We start from the raw sequence: 18,521 nt of genomic DNA, 5'->3' as shown, positions 1-18,521 counted from the left end.
TCAATGCCTAATACAGAGTAGGGATGTAAAAGTGTAGTCATAACCGTTTAACTGATAAACAAAAGCTTATAGGTTAATGCTATTGACTACACGCGTTTCTCCTCCCTCCCCCCCACTAGAAATTTTTTTTAGCAGGCTGGCCAGCAGCCTGGCTTAATCCTGGCTCATGCTGGGTCCACGACCTATTGCTGCTGCAGCTCTGCATTGAAAGTATATTAAGAGCTAGGCGGGCAGGTGTCCCTGCTCACGCTGGGTCTAGGAGCTCACATTCCCCTGGACAGGGGCTACTGCCACCCTGTGCTGCTGCCGCCTCTCTATCAGAGGCAGCAGCATGGGGCAACAGCAGCTGGTACACAAGGGGAGCTGGCTTCTAAATTGGCTCCCCTTGTGGACCAGCTCCTGCCTGGTGCCCCCATGCTGCTGCCTTTGATACAGAGGCAGCAGAGCAGTGTGGCATGGGGCTCCTCAGGAGTGGGGCCGGAGCGCACTGGGTGCTGACCCCACCACTGGGTACTATAGAATAGTCAAGTAACCAATAGGAATTCACGAGGTTAATAAACTATTCAATTAACTGATATTGAACATCCCTAATGCAGGGGTAAAATAACTTCTCTACTCCTACGCTAGATTCCCTTGCAATTCTTCCAATAATAGCATTAGCTCTTTGGGGCACAGCAGCCCACTGGGAGCTCTGTATTTGTGATTTGTCCCTATGCTGTGATGATTTTCTGTTTACAATTACATTTGAAACCTGTCAGCTAGCCAGCTTTTAATCCACGTAAAGTGTGCTATGTTAATTTTATATTGGTCCAATTGTGCTAATCAAAATGCCGTACAAGGTAGTGTAATGCAAGTATAAATTGAAGGGGCCTTCATGTATATGAGTATTAAGTCCTTAGAATTTTGCCATTGACTTTGTTGGATCAAGTTCAAAGTCTTAAAACTGAGAACTGCACTTATAGATTCTAAGACCAGAGCAGACCATTATTATCTGGTTTAATATCCTATAAAATGCAGGGCAAATAATTAAATTAACTCCCTGACTTAACTCCACTGGAGTCCATCTCTAGCAAGTGGTGGAAGAGTCTGGATTTGTGCACTGTACCTACCATTTAACAGTTGCTTCAGTTTGTTTAATGGCAAGTATACATTGTGCTGGTAGTTATGATTTGATCTGCTCCTGCATGAGGTTATGGTTACTTTCTGAATATTTTTTACCTTCAAACATCTACAGCCTCTCACTTACTTTAAACAGTGATTACCTGTTCTGTTCATTCCTTCTGAAGCATCGGGCATTGGCCACTGTAAGAAGACAGGAAACTAGGCTAGATGAACCTTTGGTCTGACCTAGTATGACCATTCTATGTTCTTAAATAAAAACTTGTGAGCAGTATTTCAGCTCATCATCAAAATTAACCAGGGCCAATGAGCCCTGATACCTCATTCATTTATGTAGGTCTTAAATGACTTAAAGGAAACAACTCATGTACATAAAGTTAAATGTGTGAGTGTTTGTAGCATAGTATATTGGTCTTTTCCCAGACCGTTTTCTAGTCAAATTAGTATTGTATTATCCAAAAAGGTTGCTCTCTTGATGAGGACATTCTTATAAATAATTTGTATCTAGCAAGAAAAAAGCTGCCCATAGTTCAGATAAAAATTACTGCTTCTTTTCCCCTTATTGAATCCATCTTCTTACCTTCTCTGTAGCCCAACCAATTTCTTGCTCATTCAAATGCAGTCTTGTATGCTGGTCTTGATAAGCTAATACTGTATCATCAAAACGTTAATGTCTTTGTACCATAAAGCCAACGTTTAAAATCAATTGTATGTCAAAAATACAACACTAATATTGTAATATAGCTCTGTTCTAAACTAGATGGTCATGATTTTTAGGGCAGCTTATTTTTAAAATAGTCCACGGAATTTGACAAGTGTAATAAAGGACAGTTATTTGCCAGAATTAGAGCTGCACATTATTAATAACCTAGAAGAACATTAGAATACTACCTTTCTGGGGAGACCAGCTTGGCAATCTTTATAAAGAAACTGGAAAGCCTATTGAACTGGAGAGTCTATAGAGTCCTTGCTCAGCAGGGTATGGCTAGAGCTTTCTCTAAAGCCCTGCTAAGCCAGCTGGCAGCCTTTTATGCATCAGGACCTCCTGCAACTAAGACAGTTATAGGTTACAACCCTGTTAGAGGACTCTGAATGAGAGAGAATACAGGATTATATTCCTTGCCATGCACAATAGCTACTGATATTTTAAGACAGTGAACTATGCTGAGCTTGAGGGAGAAATGAAAGTCCGACCAGACCCCTTGCATTGTAGACCTGGCTGTGTTCTTATGTGACCTTGGGCTAATCATTTAACCTCTCTGTTCCCATCTACATAAAAGGCATGCTGTTGCCTCACGGATGAAATGTAACAGTGTTTAAACTCTTTGGATGAACGATATATTCAAGTAACTATTTGTTTTCTTTTAATGATTCTGGGTACAGTATGGTACTTTGCTAATGAGACCGTATCATCATTTTTGCCTTAGTGTTTCAAACTGGGAATACTCTTCCAACTTTCATTTAAAAAAAGGATATATTGCTGCTACACTAGAGGCTTTGTTGACCATTTGCTAAAATATTTGGAAAAGGGGGGTTCCTGCTGCTATTTTAACGACAATGTCCCTTCATTTCAGGTCCTGTTTGTTCCCAGGCACTGGTGGCACTACGTAGAAAGTGTTGACCCCATCACAGTCAGTATAAACTCTTGGATTGAACTGGTATGTTCCTTTTAAGCCATTATTATGTAAGTCTTACGGTACAAAGCATAGGTATGCCCTATAAGATAGGCTCAGTAGCCAAAAACAAATAATTCTGCCCCATATCTGATGACATCATGAGCCACATTAGAGTGGTTTATAATAATAATTTAATATTTACATAGCATCCTGAGGGAGACTAACAAGGATCGTTTATCACCTATCACTAGAATGTAGCTACGTAGGTCAACACATTGCACAATGGTTTGTGTTTGCCTGGATGTTTTTAGTAAGGAAAATCAGGAAGCAGAATAACTTCTCTAATGCTACAGAGGGGAATTTGACCAGGTCAGAGAGTTCTCATCTGCCTGCTCTTGAGGAAACAGCTGGGCTACAGGAAGCCATATAAAGGCTCCCTTAATCTTGTCCTCTGTCTAGGGTTTGGCAAGGAAGGAAGCAGGCTCTACTCCTAACCACATGATCAGTTAGACTTCCCATGAATAAGGATTTGAAGACTCAGAATTCCAGGCCCTGATTCAGCAAAGCATTTGAACTCAAGCAAGTCCTTAAATTCACCCTATTTATTCAGCAAAGTAATTAAATACATGCTTAATGTTAACTTGTGGTTTCAATGGGACAAAAGCAATATGCTTTGAAGTAACAGGTTAATATTAAGCACATGTTTAATTGCTTTGATGAATATGGATGGATTTTAAGTATGAGGTTGGGATTGGTCCTGCCTTGGGCAGGGGGCTGGACTTGATGACCTCCTGAGGTCTCTTCCAGCTCTATGATTCTATGAGCTTCTTGAAGTTAAGCGTGAGCTTGATTCTTTGCCTGTTCAGACTAGCAAAGACTCTGCTTAAGTGCTTTTCTAAATCAGGCCCTAAATGACAGACAAAAAATGAATGACAAAGAACATGAGCTGCCTGGAATGTTTTAATTCATATCTTCCTGAGGACATAGATTGTGCTTGTATTGGATTTTTTGAGTTTGTTAATTTACCTTTTCTCTAGGCGTTGATTTTTACTGTGCTCACCAACAGGTATGTGATAATTTCAGTGATACAGTCTCAGTACAGGTTGAACCTCCCAACTGGGGAAGCCCTGGCATTAGTGAGGCAGGCAGTAAGCTGGGAGCTCCCACCCCAGCTGGGCCAGGTGACTGGGGAGTTCCAGCCCCAGCTGGGGACTCTCCAGTTACAGTGGGACTGTTGGCAGCCAGGTGGCCCCAGCCAGGAACCCCCCAGTGGCACTGGGGCCGGGGTGACCAGGCAGCTCTGCTGGGGAACACTCCTGACTGAAGCAGGGTGGCTGGAATCCCCAGCAGCAGCAGGGCGGCCCTAGCAGCAGGGCGGGATGGCTAGGTGGCCCGAGCTGGGGAACCCCAGCAGAGCTGGCAGCGGCCAGTAACCCGGGGAACACTCTGTGGCAGCAGGGCTGGCAGCAGCCAAGGGTCCTGCCAGGAACCCTGCGAGACCCTGGGGCAGCATAGTGGAGAGCCTGTGCTGGAGCCCGGGAGCAGTGTAGCCAGCAGGGGAGCACTGATCTTCCCTGGTTCAGGATAGCTCAGGTCCCAAGGGTGCTGGACCAAGAAAGTCCAACCTGTACTCCACGATGTTCTCAAACTCACATCACGTTATTATTAATACTATCTTAATATGAAATACTATTGAAGTAGCTAAAGAAAGAAACTTGCTTTACTAGGACAGAAATCTGGGAAGGTTGAGAGCTAAAATGATCCAAACAAAGAATTATAGTGCTCGCCCCTTTTCTCCGACATCTTCTGGTACCTTTATGTTACCCTGGAAGAACAGAGGGATTCAAACGTGGATGGTTCCTCCATTAAAGAATCCTCATTGTAAGGGAGAGTCCGTTATAAGAACAATGTGTAGCAGCCTTACACCAGACTCCTGCACTGTGTCATGGGAGGAACATGTCAGGGCTACAGCGGGCAACTCGGAACACACTGCATTCCCTCCATTCTGGGTCAGCCATACAGCCCACAAACAGCCATTCAAAGCTGTCATAAACTTGTGCAGACCCTGAGACTGTTCTGATGTGTGCCAGCAATTGGAGGTGCCTGTGTCAGGTTCTAAAATTCAGAGCATGCAAAGGTCACTTAAAGCTCCCCTCATCCGCAGCACTTATCTGGGCTTCACCTCTTGAACGGCACCACTCAGGAACGTAGGTCAGAATTGGGCCCATTGTTCTTTTGTGACCTCTCTCTGTTCTCATTTTGTTCATGGTTGCAATAAGAAAGAGCCAAATTCTACAACCTTTACTAATGTAAAGCTCTGGCTGAACGTAATGGGAGTCCTATTTGAATAGAGTCTGTTGGATTTTCCTAATAAGATATCAGAAATGAAAAAGCCCCACAAACAAAATAAATGGCTTTAGTAATAAGAAAATTGCACAGCAGTTTAACCTTAGAAGGGACTGCATGTAATCATTGTGGCACAGGTGACAGTTGATTACAGCCTATTATCCCTGCAGATGACAGCAACATTGTTTTCACGTGTGGGCAATCCATCTAGGAAAATAATGAATGACACTGGCACTAAAATATAATATTGAGAACATTTCCATTACCTATTCAAGCATTTCTCTCACTTGGAGCTGTAACCAGCTGCTTTCACTTTGACAGATGCATGTCATACCAGCATTGTCCTAGTGATACCATTAATTATTTTGCCAACTTCTTAGAATAAGAGAAGTGTAATTTGCTTTCTACATAATGTGACAGATTCAAACCTTGCTTCCTAACAAACTAAGTTACGTGATTAATGCAGCCCCAGGATTTAGCACTGTAAAATCAATCCCAAGATCACAGTATACTTGAACCTCCCTATTCCAGGTGTCCCTAATCTGGGAACACCTATAGTATGGAGGAGGAAGCGGTTCTGCATGCTGCTGCTCCCCCTACCCCTCAGCTAGGGGAATAGCAGCACAGTGATGTGATTCCCCTGTGGCTTTTCCCCACTGCTCCCATAGCAGTGGGGGCTGAGGGCTGGGAGTGAGGGGGCAAGGAGCCAAATGGGTCCCCAGGAGCAGGATGCCAGGTAAGCACTCCACCCCCATCTCGCTTATGCCAAGACACACACACCCAGCACCCTCTCTGGCCCAGAAAAATATTTAATTTAGCATTCCATTTCACAGGGTTGCTGGATTAAAGAGGTTCAAGTGTACCTTGAAAAATATTAACTGTTTATGTACATCGTTTTGCAAAGGGACTGCTCACTGCAATAAAAGTCTCCTCATAGGATTGCAGGCTGGGAACATGCTGCTTTATTATCACAGACTCCTAGAACTGGACTGGACCTTGCGAGGTCCTCGAGTCCAGTCCCCTGCTCTCACGGCAGACCCGAGCACTGTACATCTTCCTTTTTTCCAAACCCTGCTTTCTAAGAGCATGAGTGACTCTTAGATTATCTTTACATTTCTAGTGTATTCATCCCTGTGATACCAGAATGCTATACACTGCACACCCTGATCAGCCTCCTGACTTTCTAGCTGCGTTCCACTGCCCCTAAGTGATTCATTAAATAAAAAGTGGAAGACTACGGAGTGTTACAAAATTGCATTCCTCTGTTCTGAAATCCCAAAGTAGCCCATGTCTAGCTGGCCAAGGGGAAAAGGGAGAAGCGAAGTACCTCACAAGAGCCCCATGAAACTGAATTGTTTCATATAGTTTTATTTTGAGGCAATGTCATGTTATTTTGTGTTATCCTGCCTGCTGGGAGAGTGAGGGGTCCTGCGATGTTTCAGAGTGAGCCCATCCTGCACTTACCTCACAGCAGCAGCTTCTGTCTCTCAGGGCTGTGCCCCGCTCTCCATTCTAGGGATGTAAGATAGCGTGTAATTGAATAGTCGTGTAACCGCACAGGGAGCCCCCTGGAAGCCCCCTTCCACTCCACACTGATGCGCCTCTATCAGAGGCAGCAGCAGTCCCTGTCCATGGGGCACCTGAGTCCACAGAGAACTTGGACCCCTCCCTTCCTCTGTGGACAGAGGCTGCTGACACAGATACGTTAGATGTCTAGAACATTGTGGACAGGGTGGGGAAAAAAGCAGAATAAGGAAATGTTATTTATTCTTTCACTAACATAACACAAGAAGCTGCTGGAATTAAATTTATAGGCAACAGATTTAAAAAAAAACAAAATTAATTATTTTTTTTACAATCGACTTGTGGAACTCTTTGCCAGGAGATGGTGGAAAAGCCCAAACTATAAGGCTGTGTCTAGACTGGCAAGTTTTTCCACAAAAGCAGCTGCTTTTGCGGAAAAACTTGCCAGCTGTCTACACTGGCAGCTTGAATTTCCGCAAGAACACTGACTTCCTACTGTCTGAAATCAGTGCTTCTTGCGGAAATGCTACGCTGCTCCCGTTCGGGCAAAAGTCCTTTTGTGCAAAGCTTTTGGCAAAAGGGCCAGTGTAGACAGCTCAGATTTGTTTTGCGCAAAAAAGCCCTGATTGCGAAAATGGCGATCGGGGCTTTTCTGTGCAAAAGCGCGTCTAGATTGGCACGGACACTTTTCCGCAAAAAGTACTTTTGCGGAAAAGCATCCGTGCCAATCTAGACGCTCTTTTCCGCAAATGCTTTTAATGGAAAACTTTTCCATTAAAAGCATTTGCGGAAAATCATGCCAGTCTAGACGTAGCCTAACAGTAAGTACAAAAGAAGTTCAAGGAGGATAGGTCTATCAATGGCTATTAGCCAGAGTGGACAGGCATGGTGTCCTTTACTTCTGTTTGCCAGAAGTTGGGAATGGGCAACAGAGGATGGGTCATGATGATTGCCTCTTCCGTTTATTCCTTCTGAAGCACCTGGCATTGGCCACTGTTGGAACACAGGATACTGGGCTAGACAGAACTTTGGTATCCTGATGTGCATAGGTTGCCCTCCCCCCCGCAATCTGAAATGGTGCCCCTGATGAGAGGCAGCAGCACAGGGATGGGGAAGGCAAATGGATCCAGTGCTAATAGGGAGCTGGCTTAAAAGAGGCAGCCCTAATACAGAGGCAGCAGGGGGGCAAGGGGAATGCATGTAGTCAACAGGATTAACCAATAAGCTTATCTATTAATCATAGAGCTGGAAGAGACCTCAGAAGGTCATCAAGTCTAGCCCCCTTCCCAAAGCAAGACCAATCCCAACTAAATCAACCAAGCCAGGGCTTTGTCAAGCCAAGGCTTAAAAACCTCTAGGGATGGAGATTCCACCACCTCCCTAGGTAACCCATTCCAATGCTCCACCACCCTCCTAGTGAAATAGTTTTTCCTAATATCCAACCTAGACCTCTCCTGCTGTAACTTGAGACCATTGCTCCTTGTTCTGCCATCCGTCATTACCAGGGCTTGCTGAACCGCAGCAAGTCCTGCTCTCTAGCCGAGCTGTCCGGCGATCTGTGCACGCACAGATCGTTCTGCGCATGCGCAGATCGCCAAAACCCGGCTCTTCCGGGTTGCATTATTTGTCTACTCCACGGGTGAGTAGATTGCATTATTTGTCGAGCCCTGGTCATTACTGTGAACAGCCTTTCTCCATCCTCTTTGGAACCTCCCTTCAAGAAGATGAAGGCTGCTATCAAATCCCCCCTCACTCTTCTTTCTACAGACTAAACAAACCCAACGCCCTCAGTCTCTCCTCATAGGTCACACGCTACAGCCCCCTAAGCATTTTGGTTGCCCTCCGCTGGACACTCTCCAATGTGTCCACATCTTTTCTATAGTGGGGGGCCCAGAACTGGACACAATATTCCAGATGTAGCCTCACCAGAGCCAAATAAATGGGAATAATCACTTCTCTGGATCTGCTGCCAGTGCTCCTCCTAATGCACCCTAATATGCCATTAGCATTCTTGGCTACAAGGGCACACTGTTGACTCATATCCAGCTTCTCATCTACTGTAATCCCCAGGTCCTTTTCTGCAGAACTGCTACTTAGCCATTCAGTCCTCAGCCTGTAACAATGCTTGGGATTCTTCCATCCCAAGTGCAGGACTCTACACTTGTCCTTGTTGAACCTCATCAGCTTTCTTTTGGCCCAATCCTCTAATCTGTCCAGGTCACTCTGGACCCTATCCCTGCCCTCCAGCGTATCTACCTTTCCCCCTAGCTTAGTGTCATCTGCAAACTTGTTGAGGGTGCAATCCATCCCCTCATCCAGGTCATTAATAAAGATGTTGAACAAAACTAGTCCAAGAACCAATCCTTGGGGCACTCCTCTAGAAACCAACCCCCAACCTGACATCGAGCCGTTGATCACTACCTGTTGGGCCCAACAGTCTAGCCAGCTTTCTATCCATCTTACAGTCCATTTATCCAATCCATACTCCCTTAACATGCTGGCAAGAATATTGTGGGAGACCATATCACAAGCTCTACTAAAGTCAAGGTATATCATGTCCACTGACATTCCCATATCCACAGAACCAGTTACTTCATCTTAGACGCTAATCAGATTGGTAAGGTACAACTTGCCCTTCGTGAATCCATGTTGACTATTCCTGATCTCTTTCCCCTGTTCCAAGTGCTTCAAAATGGATTCCTTGAGGATCCCCTCCATGATTTTTCCGGGGACTGAGGTAAGGCTGACTTGTCTGTAGCTCCCTGGATTGTCCTTCTTCCCGTTTTTAAAGATGGGCACTGCATTTGCCTTTTTCCAATAATCCGGGATCTCTCCCGATCTCCATGAGTTTTCAGAGATAATGGCCAAAGGCTCCACAATGACATTTGCCAACTCCCTCAGTATCCTTGGATGAATTAAATCTGGGCCCATGGATTTATGTATGTTTAGCTTTTTAAAATAGTTCCTAACTTGAACTTTCCCCACCAAGGGCTGTCCACCTCCTTCCCATACTGCATTGCCTAGTGTATTTGTCTGGGAGCTGACCTCGTCCATGAAGACAGAGGCAAAGAAAGCACTGAGTACTTCAGCTTTTCCCACATCATCTGTCACTAGGGGTGCGTCTAGACTACATGCCTCTGTCGACGGAGGCATGTAGATTAGACAGATCAGCAGAGGGAAATGAAGCCGCGATTAAAATAATCGCGGCTTCATTTAAATTTAAATGGCTGCCCCGCTCTGCCGATCAGCTGTTTGTCGGCAGATCGGGGCAGTCTGGACGCGCCGCGTCGACAAAGAAGCCTTTCTTGATTGGCACAGGTAAACCTGGTTTCACGAGGCATACCTGTGCCAATCAAGAAAGGCTTCTTTGTCGACGCGGCACGTCCAGACTGCCCCAATCTGCCGACAAACAGCTGATCGGCAGAGCGGGGCAGCCATTTAAATTTAAATGAAGCCGCGATTATTTTAATCGCGGCTTCATTTCCCTCTGCCGATCTGTCTAATCTACATGCCTCCGTCGACGGAGGCATGTAGTTTAGACGTACCCTATGTTACCTCCCTCATCCAGTAAGGGCCGTACACCCTCTGATCACCCTCTTCTTGCTAACATGCCTGTAGAAACCTTTCTTGTTATCCTTCACATCCCTTGCTAGCTGCAATTGCAATTGTGCTTTCGCCTTCCTGATAATTCCCCTGCATTCTCGAGCAATATATTTATACTCCTCCCCAGTCATCTGTCCAATTTTCCACTTCTTGTAAGCTTCCTTTTTGTGTTTAAGTTCATCATGGATGTTCCCAGTAAGCCAATCTGGTCGCCTACCATATTTGCTTGTCTTGCTGCGCATTGGGATGGTTTCTTCCTGTGCCTTTAATAAGGCTTCTTTAAAATACTACCAGCTCTCCTGGACTCCTTTCCCCTTCAGGTAAGCATCCCAGGAGATCCTGCCCGTCAGTTCTCTGAGGGAGTCAAAGTCTGCTTTTCTGAAGTCCAGGGTTGTGTAGTTGTCTACACACTGACATCCCTGCTCCATTCTAGCCATTGCAACCTGGCACACAGGCCCATAGTGCCACTCAGATTTGGGAGTGGTCCCATGGAGTAGGAGTTGCTACTGCAGGTGGCAAGTTTTGTTGCATGTCACTTTATATGTTCTTTTTCATTTTATTTCACATTTGTGAAGCTCTATCAATAACTGGCTTTTTATTCCAGCAGAAGCATATCAGCATCTTTCAGTAAAGGAAACATTTCTTTTTCCTTCTGTTGCTATTTAAAATTGCAACCCCACATCAGTGAGGTTCTTTTACTGTCAGATGACAATGAGCTTCCTGAATTTTCATAGAACTTAGTCCTGTGTCTTGGTAGCCCCAAGATATTTGCTGTCTCGTGCTCAAATCCTTTGTGTTTCAAGTGTTTAAAATATTTATATGTATAATTTTGTGAAATGCTATAGTGGTCTGTCTAAATCAAAGGGATTGTATAAATGTATATCAATAGAAATTCAACAGGATCCCTATGCTGTATAGTTGATGAGGTACCAGATTTAAACAAGAACAAAAGATCCCTCTTGCAGCCTCTTCCCTCATGTGAATAGCCCCATGCAGACCTGTCAACAGGGCAGGCAAAGGAGGCAGTCGTCCCAGGACTGGTGATTCTAAAGGGCTTGGGGCGCCCACATTCTGCACCAGCGGTCGCTCCAGGTCCTTTAAATTGCTGCCAGAGCACCCAGCACTGTGCTCCTGAGGGCTAGAGAGGAGGGGGGGCCCATGCCATGGTCTGGGTGGCACTCTCAGGGCTGTCTGTCCCCGGCCTTGCCCCTTCTGTGACCACGGAGCCACCGTCCCCCCCCCCCCCACATACCCAGAGGCCTGGCACGGCTGTCAGCTCCCATGACTATTCCAATAACAACTACTTGCATGAGTAAGGAATGGCAAGGACTCAGCAGACCCATTGGCTTGTCATCCTTGTGTTAAGAAGGATTTTCAAGTTAAGACTGTTGGTTTGGTCCTCTCCAAAGTCCATGGGCTTTTTAAAGGATATGAAGTGCCACATTTTTTACATTTACCTTTTATTTTCTTGAGACAGGATGCCGACCACAGAGCCCGGGTAGAAGAGGCAATAACTCGAACGCTAGTGTGTGCCATAAAATCTGCAGAAAACCCCAGCCATGTGGCTGCCTGGCTGAATCCCACAGAAGTAAGCTCCCTCTTGTTTCCATTAGCAGCAATAGCCTGGAGTTACTGACATTTCTTTTAAACTTATTATGAGTCTTTTCTTCCTGTGAAACAATTTTTTAAGTGCCTTTCGTGCAGCTAAGAATAAGCACTGAATAGAAACGTACAGCTTGTTCACTAGGTTTATTTTTGTTCGCTTGTTTAGGTTGAGGCAACATCCCATGAAACCAATCTTCAATACTTAAATAAAGCAACGTCTGCATATTTAGACTACCAAAAGGCAACTGTATCAGAGGACAGAGATCCCAGCACTCGTGATATAGAGAAGGTGGCATCTTCAAGTAAAAAAAGGAAAATGCAAGTAAACACCAAACCAGAGGATTGCAAATCATTGACCCATGAAGCTGGACTTACAGTGGTTAAAGCACAAAAATTGCAGAAAATACCTTTCGGGGTACATCTTCTTCCAGTATTACCACAGCCTCAAGAAGCAAGCATGGTGGGAGCAGGAGCAGTGGAAAGTGACTTTAGAGACCTTCTCAGTGAAAATGAAGGACGACATTTTGGAAAATTACGCTGCACTGGGAAGCAATCGGTAATGAACAGTGACTACGAAACATTGGCAGATCAAACTGAATCAGACAGCACTGCAAACTCTTCACAAATGGCCATTTCTACAAATGACTTGCTAGATTGTTTGGTTAATCCAGAAGTCATCAGTTTAGTGGCTGGTCTCTTGTTGGAGAGAGAGGAAGTTTGATATCAGTGTACTTTATTATTTTATTTCTAGAATAAAGAGAGAAACTGGCAAGATTGTTCTGGGTTTTTAAACTCACTAGTAATTGAATATTTTACTATTTTTAAAAAACTGCATATATTTAAATATGACAAGTATGCTTGGGAATGCATGTAAGGCACCAGACCAACTCCATATTTCAGATGATTAAGTGGTAGTATAAAAATTAATACCCCAAACAAGAATAACTAACTAACAATAGTCAGTATCAACGAATAGAGCTAAAACAAAGGGAATGTGTACTCAGTGCCTTTTGGATCCATCCGCATTAGAAATATAACAGACTTGTACTCAGCTACTACACAATTGTCCCCTGATTGGATTACAACATGGTTCCAATTTGTATCTTTAGTGTCCCATAACCTAATAATTAGTTTAAATCCGTAACAGGTATGTGGAACCTCCATTTATATGGGGTTCAAACAAAATCATGCACAGACCGATGAGAGAATGAATCATACAGTAGCCACTAGGGTACCTCAGTGCCTCCTATTCTCTGCCCGTGGCTCATAATAGCCTATAGGTTGGACCTCCCGGGTCTGGCACCCTTGGGAACTGACCAGTCCCAAATGAGGGATTTTGCTGGACCAGGGGAGATCCCCTGCCACTGGCCTCCCAGCTTACTGCCCGTCCCTACTGCTGCCCCGCTGGGGATCCCCAGCCAATACCAGCACAGCCGGGAATCCTCAGCCATGGGGATCCCCAGCTGCCACAGGCCCTAGACACAGTTGCGGATCCCTAGACTGGGGATCCCCAGCAATTCGATGTTGCCAGACCAGAAAGTTCTGAGATTTGAGAGGTTGAATCTGTAGTTTCCTGGAGGCTGTAATACTTAAGGCTGGTAGACTGTGATACCCAGGAGGCCAGATTAGATAATCTGATAGTCCCTTCTGGCCTTTGAGTGGAGACTGATGCATACCTGGATACAGATTTTCTGTACATGCTAACCTGAAACAGGCATAATCCTGTGAAAGGTGTTAAGATCCTGTAGCACCTAGTACTTAATACCAAAGTCAAGTGGATGTCAAAGTGGATGTCATTAATCCACTTCAGCATTTTGTGGAATATTGGGCTTGATTCACCTGTGCAGACACAGCAATAGCTATACCTGAAGAGAAGATTAATCTCAGAAGAAAACCAGCTGTCCTCTACCAGATAATAGTGCACAGTGTAAAGGATTGGGGGCCGTGTACACAGCCATATAGAAAAGCCATTAAGCAAACTGGATATAAAGCAAATGGTCTACTGTAAATTGATATATTCTCAGCAGGAAAGAACACTTGAGACAGAAATAAGTACTTGGAGATACTTAATACCAATTTAGAAGTTCTACACCTAATGCAATATTCATGTCCCTCCCTTCTCCACAATAAGTAGTTTTGTGGTGGGGTGGGAGAAGAACCTGCAGTGAGGATCAAGTGGCCTTCAGGTAGTTTGGAAATAGGTAGCACATGGAAATATAACGAAGAAGATAGTTTTACAATGAGGAAAACCAGCTACTCCATATGAAATATGAAAAAATGTTAGTGCTACAAGTTCTGCAGTCCTTCCTCCAGACCCTCTGAGCAGCTGTTCAGATAATAGGAAATTCAAATCCAGAGGGCTATTTTTGATTCGTTGATTTATGTTTTCAGCGGGTTGCTAGACAAGTTGGGAGGAAATCCATTTTTGTGTATCCTGCAAGAAGCATACTGTATAGCCTCTGATCCACAGCAAGGGTCTGTTCCCAAGTTTGGAAGCTATGCAGAATCTTTTTGAAGCTACAATATTGATCCCTGAAGCATAGTCTTGGGGGATTAACACATGGTGAACTCGGTGCTGTTTTCACCACAGGATATGATATGTCTAGCTGGAAGATCTTTGCAAGAACATTACAATAAAACACAGTTGGAAAGTCACTTTAAAAGTCCCTTGAAATGCTCTTAATGTCTTTGCTTTACCTGCTTCAGAACTTTAGAATGGCAGTTGTCCTAATTAATGATAGCTTCAGCCAGAGTCTTTTTAGACCACTTTTGAAACCTTTGCATAGACAATTTTATTGCTGACACCTAATAACATCTGTAGTTATTAAGATGGCAAATCTGTTTCCAGTTATACTCACTGATTACTTTCTGAAGCATCCATCCTTTTGTCCCACATTTTTCTTGGCCAGATCTCTTCCCAATAGTGCTATTTCCACACAAGTCACTTTCCAACCATCTTTGAATTATGGAAATTGTAAGGTCAGAGATTCTCTTCATCTGTGCTGTATTCTAAGCCTGTTCCAGGCAATAGCCATGTAAATAATTAATAATACTATTGGGTGAGAGACTTTTCCAGTCATAAAAAATGAACAAAAAATCAACTCCGTTTTGTTAGAGTAAAAATTAATTGAAGTTGAAATGTTGCAGAGATAAGGTCCTCACTGGGCATTTAGGGGGTCAGAGTTGTCACGACTGACATGAGAAAGTTTTGCAGGATTGGGATCCTTTTTCTGAGTCACAGCTTGGGAAACCCAGGCCTCAACCCCTGATGGGACTGGACTGGAGAATGATACAGAAGACTGGAGAATATGTACAGAGGAATATGTCACCCACATTTTTCCAGTCTGAACTTGGAGCTAGCCAGCCCTGGCTAGAGACATAATAAGGTTAGTGTACTAACATAGGTGGGTGGGGGGAATTAAAAATGAAGAATAAAAGTATAAGAAGTTCAGGAAAGTAACTTCTGAGCACGCTCAGTGGAAAATTTCAGAAGTTTGGAATATGGTTCTGTTGCACTGGAAGGAATATTTGCTGTCTCCCTGTGACCTAAATGTGCCCAGTTAACAAGTAAACTTCTCTTTATCTAATTCCCAGTCCAGCACACTCAACCATGGCCTCAAACCCAAGATGGTTCTTTTCTTCTTGTGCCTCATTACCAGTCACAAAGATTGCAGGCCAACTTAAATCATCAGTTACAGCTGTACAATCTGGTTTATGCTTCTGTAAGACTGCACAAGAGTGACAGGCTGGAAGTTAGTACATCGTTCTACTGATGAATGACCACATCATCTACCTGTCTCTGTTTTGGCGGTGCCCTGCCGGTGGGGTATAAGCAAAAAATAGAAACGTCAGTGTAGTTGCATCTGCTGCCTTTCTGACTCATCCTGCACCCTAGATGCCGAGCTGTAGAGTAAGAAGGCACCATTTTTACATTGTCAGTTTTCAGAATGGAACCATGCTCTAATGAAAGTCATTCCCCATTGCTCTGTTGGCCATCTTCTCAGCCTGACCACAGGTGTTAAAGCACAGACAGAGGCTGCTGCTGGGAATATTTACATAAGGTGAGGGATACTGTAAATGTTTCCTTGAAATATACACTCAGTAGAAATCCTCATGAAGAAAGCTTTGCTATCTAGGAGGCTATGTCTACACTGCAAGGTTTTTGTGCAAAAATAGCCGTTTTTGCGCAAAAACGTATGGAACGTCCACACCTCAAATGTGCTTTTGCACAAGTAAATCACAGTAAAACAGCAGAAGAGAGGACTTTTGCTGGTGTAGGTAAACCTTATATGAGGCATAACTCCCTTTTGCACTACAGCTACTGCGTAAAAAGGCAAGTGTGGACGCTCCAGGGGAAAAAGCACAGGTGCTCTGATGGCTATTCTGTGAGTGGCCATCAGAGCTTTCTTGCGCAAAAGCATCCATGCAGTGTGGACACGCTCTTGCACGAAAGCACATCGCTTTTCCGATGCGCTTTGAGGGGGGACATGCTCTTGCACAAGAAGTTTTTGCACAAAAGCTCTTGCACAAAAGGCTTCTTGCGCAAGAAGCCGGCAGTGTAGACGTAGCCGGAGAGGATACGTACACAGAGGGTAGGAAGGAAAAGCAGATCCTGAGACACAGGGCTACTACATTCAGCAAAGTCTAAGCTTAGCGTCCTTTTTTTCTATAGCCAAGATAACTTTAGATGTTACAAGACCAGGGCATTTTGTATTACAGTGAAAGTTTTCCTGTTGCAGAATGTCTGTCCTTGAGAAGGCCTATAGACTCCTCAAAGATCCTAACAAGCTTTCTCCTATAGTATCCACAAGCCTACCTTTGAGAGTCTGCATAACAGAGGCAGCCATGATTACAACACTGAATTAGACCAGAGAGAGACATCACTCATTGAAATAAACATTCAGTCTGTCTGCTGAGAGTAGCGTTTTTTACATCTGGCCAGGTGCGGGCCATGATTAACAGATGAGGTTACAGCCAGAAATCGTTATCTGAGGAGATGGGGAGGCCAAAGCAGACCTGTTTACAACGCTGTGTAAAAACACCAGAAGGGTTGCGTGCTTCACAGACATACTATAAAAATCAGTCATATACTCAATGCAAGTGGTTATGGAGAGAGAAATTACTACCAGATGAATGGAGTCATGTATAGCAAATGGCCCATGGACTAATAAGAAGGAAATTTATAGTTCTATGAGCCAATTCAGAGTATACAGGAGACCATGATTTCGGACTCAGCATGTGCTTTAGGCACTGCACAGAAGAGTTTGGATAGCTTTCTACAGATTCAGATTGTTTAAACAAACAGTTCTGACCTCTTTAGTGGCAGGCTGTTAGGACAATGACTTAGGAGCTCACTCCTTATAGCCTTTCCCTGGGCAGAAGGGCCAGATAAGCAAAAAGGGCTCTGAAAGCCACTTTTTCCAGCTGGAGGAGAATTCCCTCAGCACTGGCACGATGAGACAAAGCGCTGGCATTGGGAGCATGCCAGGCCTTTAAGGCAGGAGGCTGGTACCAAGGACATGGGTGCAGAATTATGGGGATTCTGAGCAGTGCTGTAGCCTACAAGGTAGTCCAAGGAGGCTGCCAGCATTGAGAGAGGATCCAAGGCTCTCTAAGTTCTGCTGAGGGGCCTTTATCTGGAACAACCCAGGATTGGGCAGGCACAAACAGTGGTTTAAAAAGTCACTTTAGCCCCCCAGTCCCGAGCTGCCTAGTCCCACTTAGAGCCATTATCTTTGACTGCATGGGGCCAGGATGTCTCCCTGCATATGGAAGCAGGCTCATAGAGAGGTGCAATTCTCTGAGTATGGGGGAGGGAGACGGTACTTTTCCAATACGGTGCAGGGGGTACGGAGGTCCTAGGAAGTCTTTGCTGGCTGCAAGGATGGGAGTCAGAGAAACTGGCAGGACAGTCCCACTACAGTAGGTTGTGGGAGGCTAAAGTAGCAGCAAAAAGGGCTAGTAGGATGGAGCTATTATGGAAGCTTTTCTGGCCTAGTGAAACAGACAAGCAGGTCTGCCAGTATCCTGAAGAGTAACACCACTGTGGTGTCTGAAGGGTCAATGTTTAATAAATGTTGCTAGGGCCCAGTCTACACACAAAGCTGCATAAGAGTAACTAAAGTGGTGTTTTTATATTTATATTGATACCAATTTCTGGATGCACACTCTTAACTGCCGCCTGGTTTCTAGCAATTTAGCTTGTTTTGATCCCTTACCAACTGACACTACATTGCCAGGAAACCTGGCCGAAATCAAATTTAATAATGGACTTGCAGGACTTAGCACTGATTTAACTAAATCTATGTAAAAATAGATTCTGGTTAAGTCCATGTAACTTTGCATTAATTCCTAATTAATCAACTTTTTATTTCAGAAGGTTGAAAAAGCTACTGGGTAGAAACTGTTCTAGATTTGATTTTAACAAATAGGGAGGAACTTGTTCAAAATTTGAAAGTGGAAGGCAGCTTGGGTGAAAGTGATCATGGAATCATAGAGTTCGTGATTCTATGGTATGGTAGAAGGGAGAACAGCAAATTAGAGACAATGGATTTCAGGAAGGCAGATTTTGGTAAGCTCAGAGAGCTGGTAAGTAAGGTCCCATGGGAGGACTGAGGGGAAAAACAACTGAAGAGAGTTAGCAGTTTTTCAAATGGACATTATTAAGGGCCTAAAAGCAAGCTATTCTGCTGCTTAGGAAAGATAGAA

At 44.3% G+C, this 18,521-nt stretch overlaps 1 protein-coding gene across 1 annotated transcript in view; it reads left to right on the top strand.

The window, feature by feature from the left end:
• The window catches only part of HSPBAP1 (HSPB1 associated protein 1), a 69,030-nt gene extending 52,876 nt beyond the window's left edge, over positions 1–16,154 (top strand). The window contains exons 6-8 of the mRNA XM_075933109.1: positions 2,694–2,777; positions 11,686–11,796; positions 11,980–16,154. Of these exons, the coding sequence (XP_075789224.1) occupies positions 2,694–2,777; positions 11,686–11,796; positions 11,980–12,534 (750 nt within the window). The 3' untranslated portion in view covers positions 12,535–16,154. The remainder of the gene's footprint in view (positions 1–2,693; positions 2,778–11,685; positions 11,797–11,979) is intronic.
• Positions 16,155–18,521: the final 2,367 nt, after the last annotated feature.

The sequence above is a fragment of the Pelodiscus sinensis genome, chromosome 7, assembly GCF_049634645.1.
Source record: "Pelodiscus sinensis isolate JC-2024 chromosome 7, ASM4963464v1, whole genome shotgun sequence".
NCBI classification, from domain to species: domain Eukaryota; kingdom Metazoa; phylum Chordata; order Testudines; family Trionychidae; genus Pelodiscus; species Pelodiscus sinensis.
The sequence above is the reverse complement of the archived record's forward strand: the minus strand, read 5'-3'. Positions and strand labels throughout refer to the sequence as shown.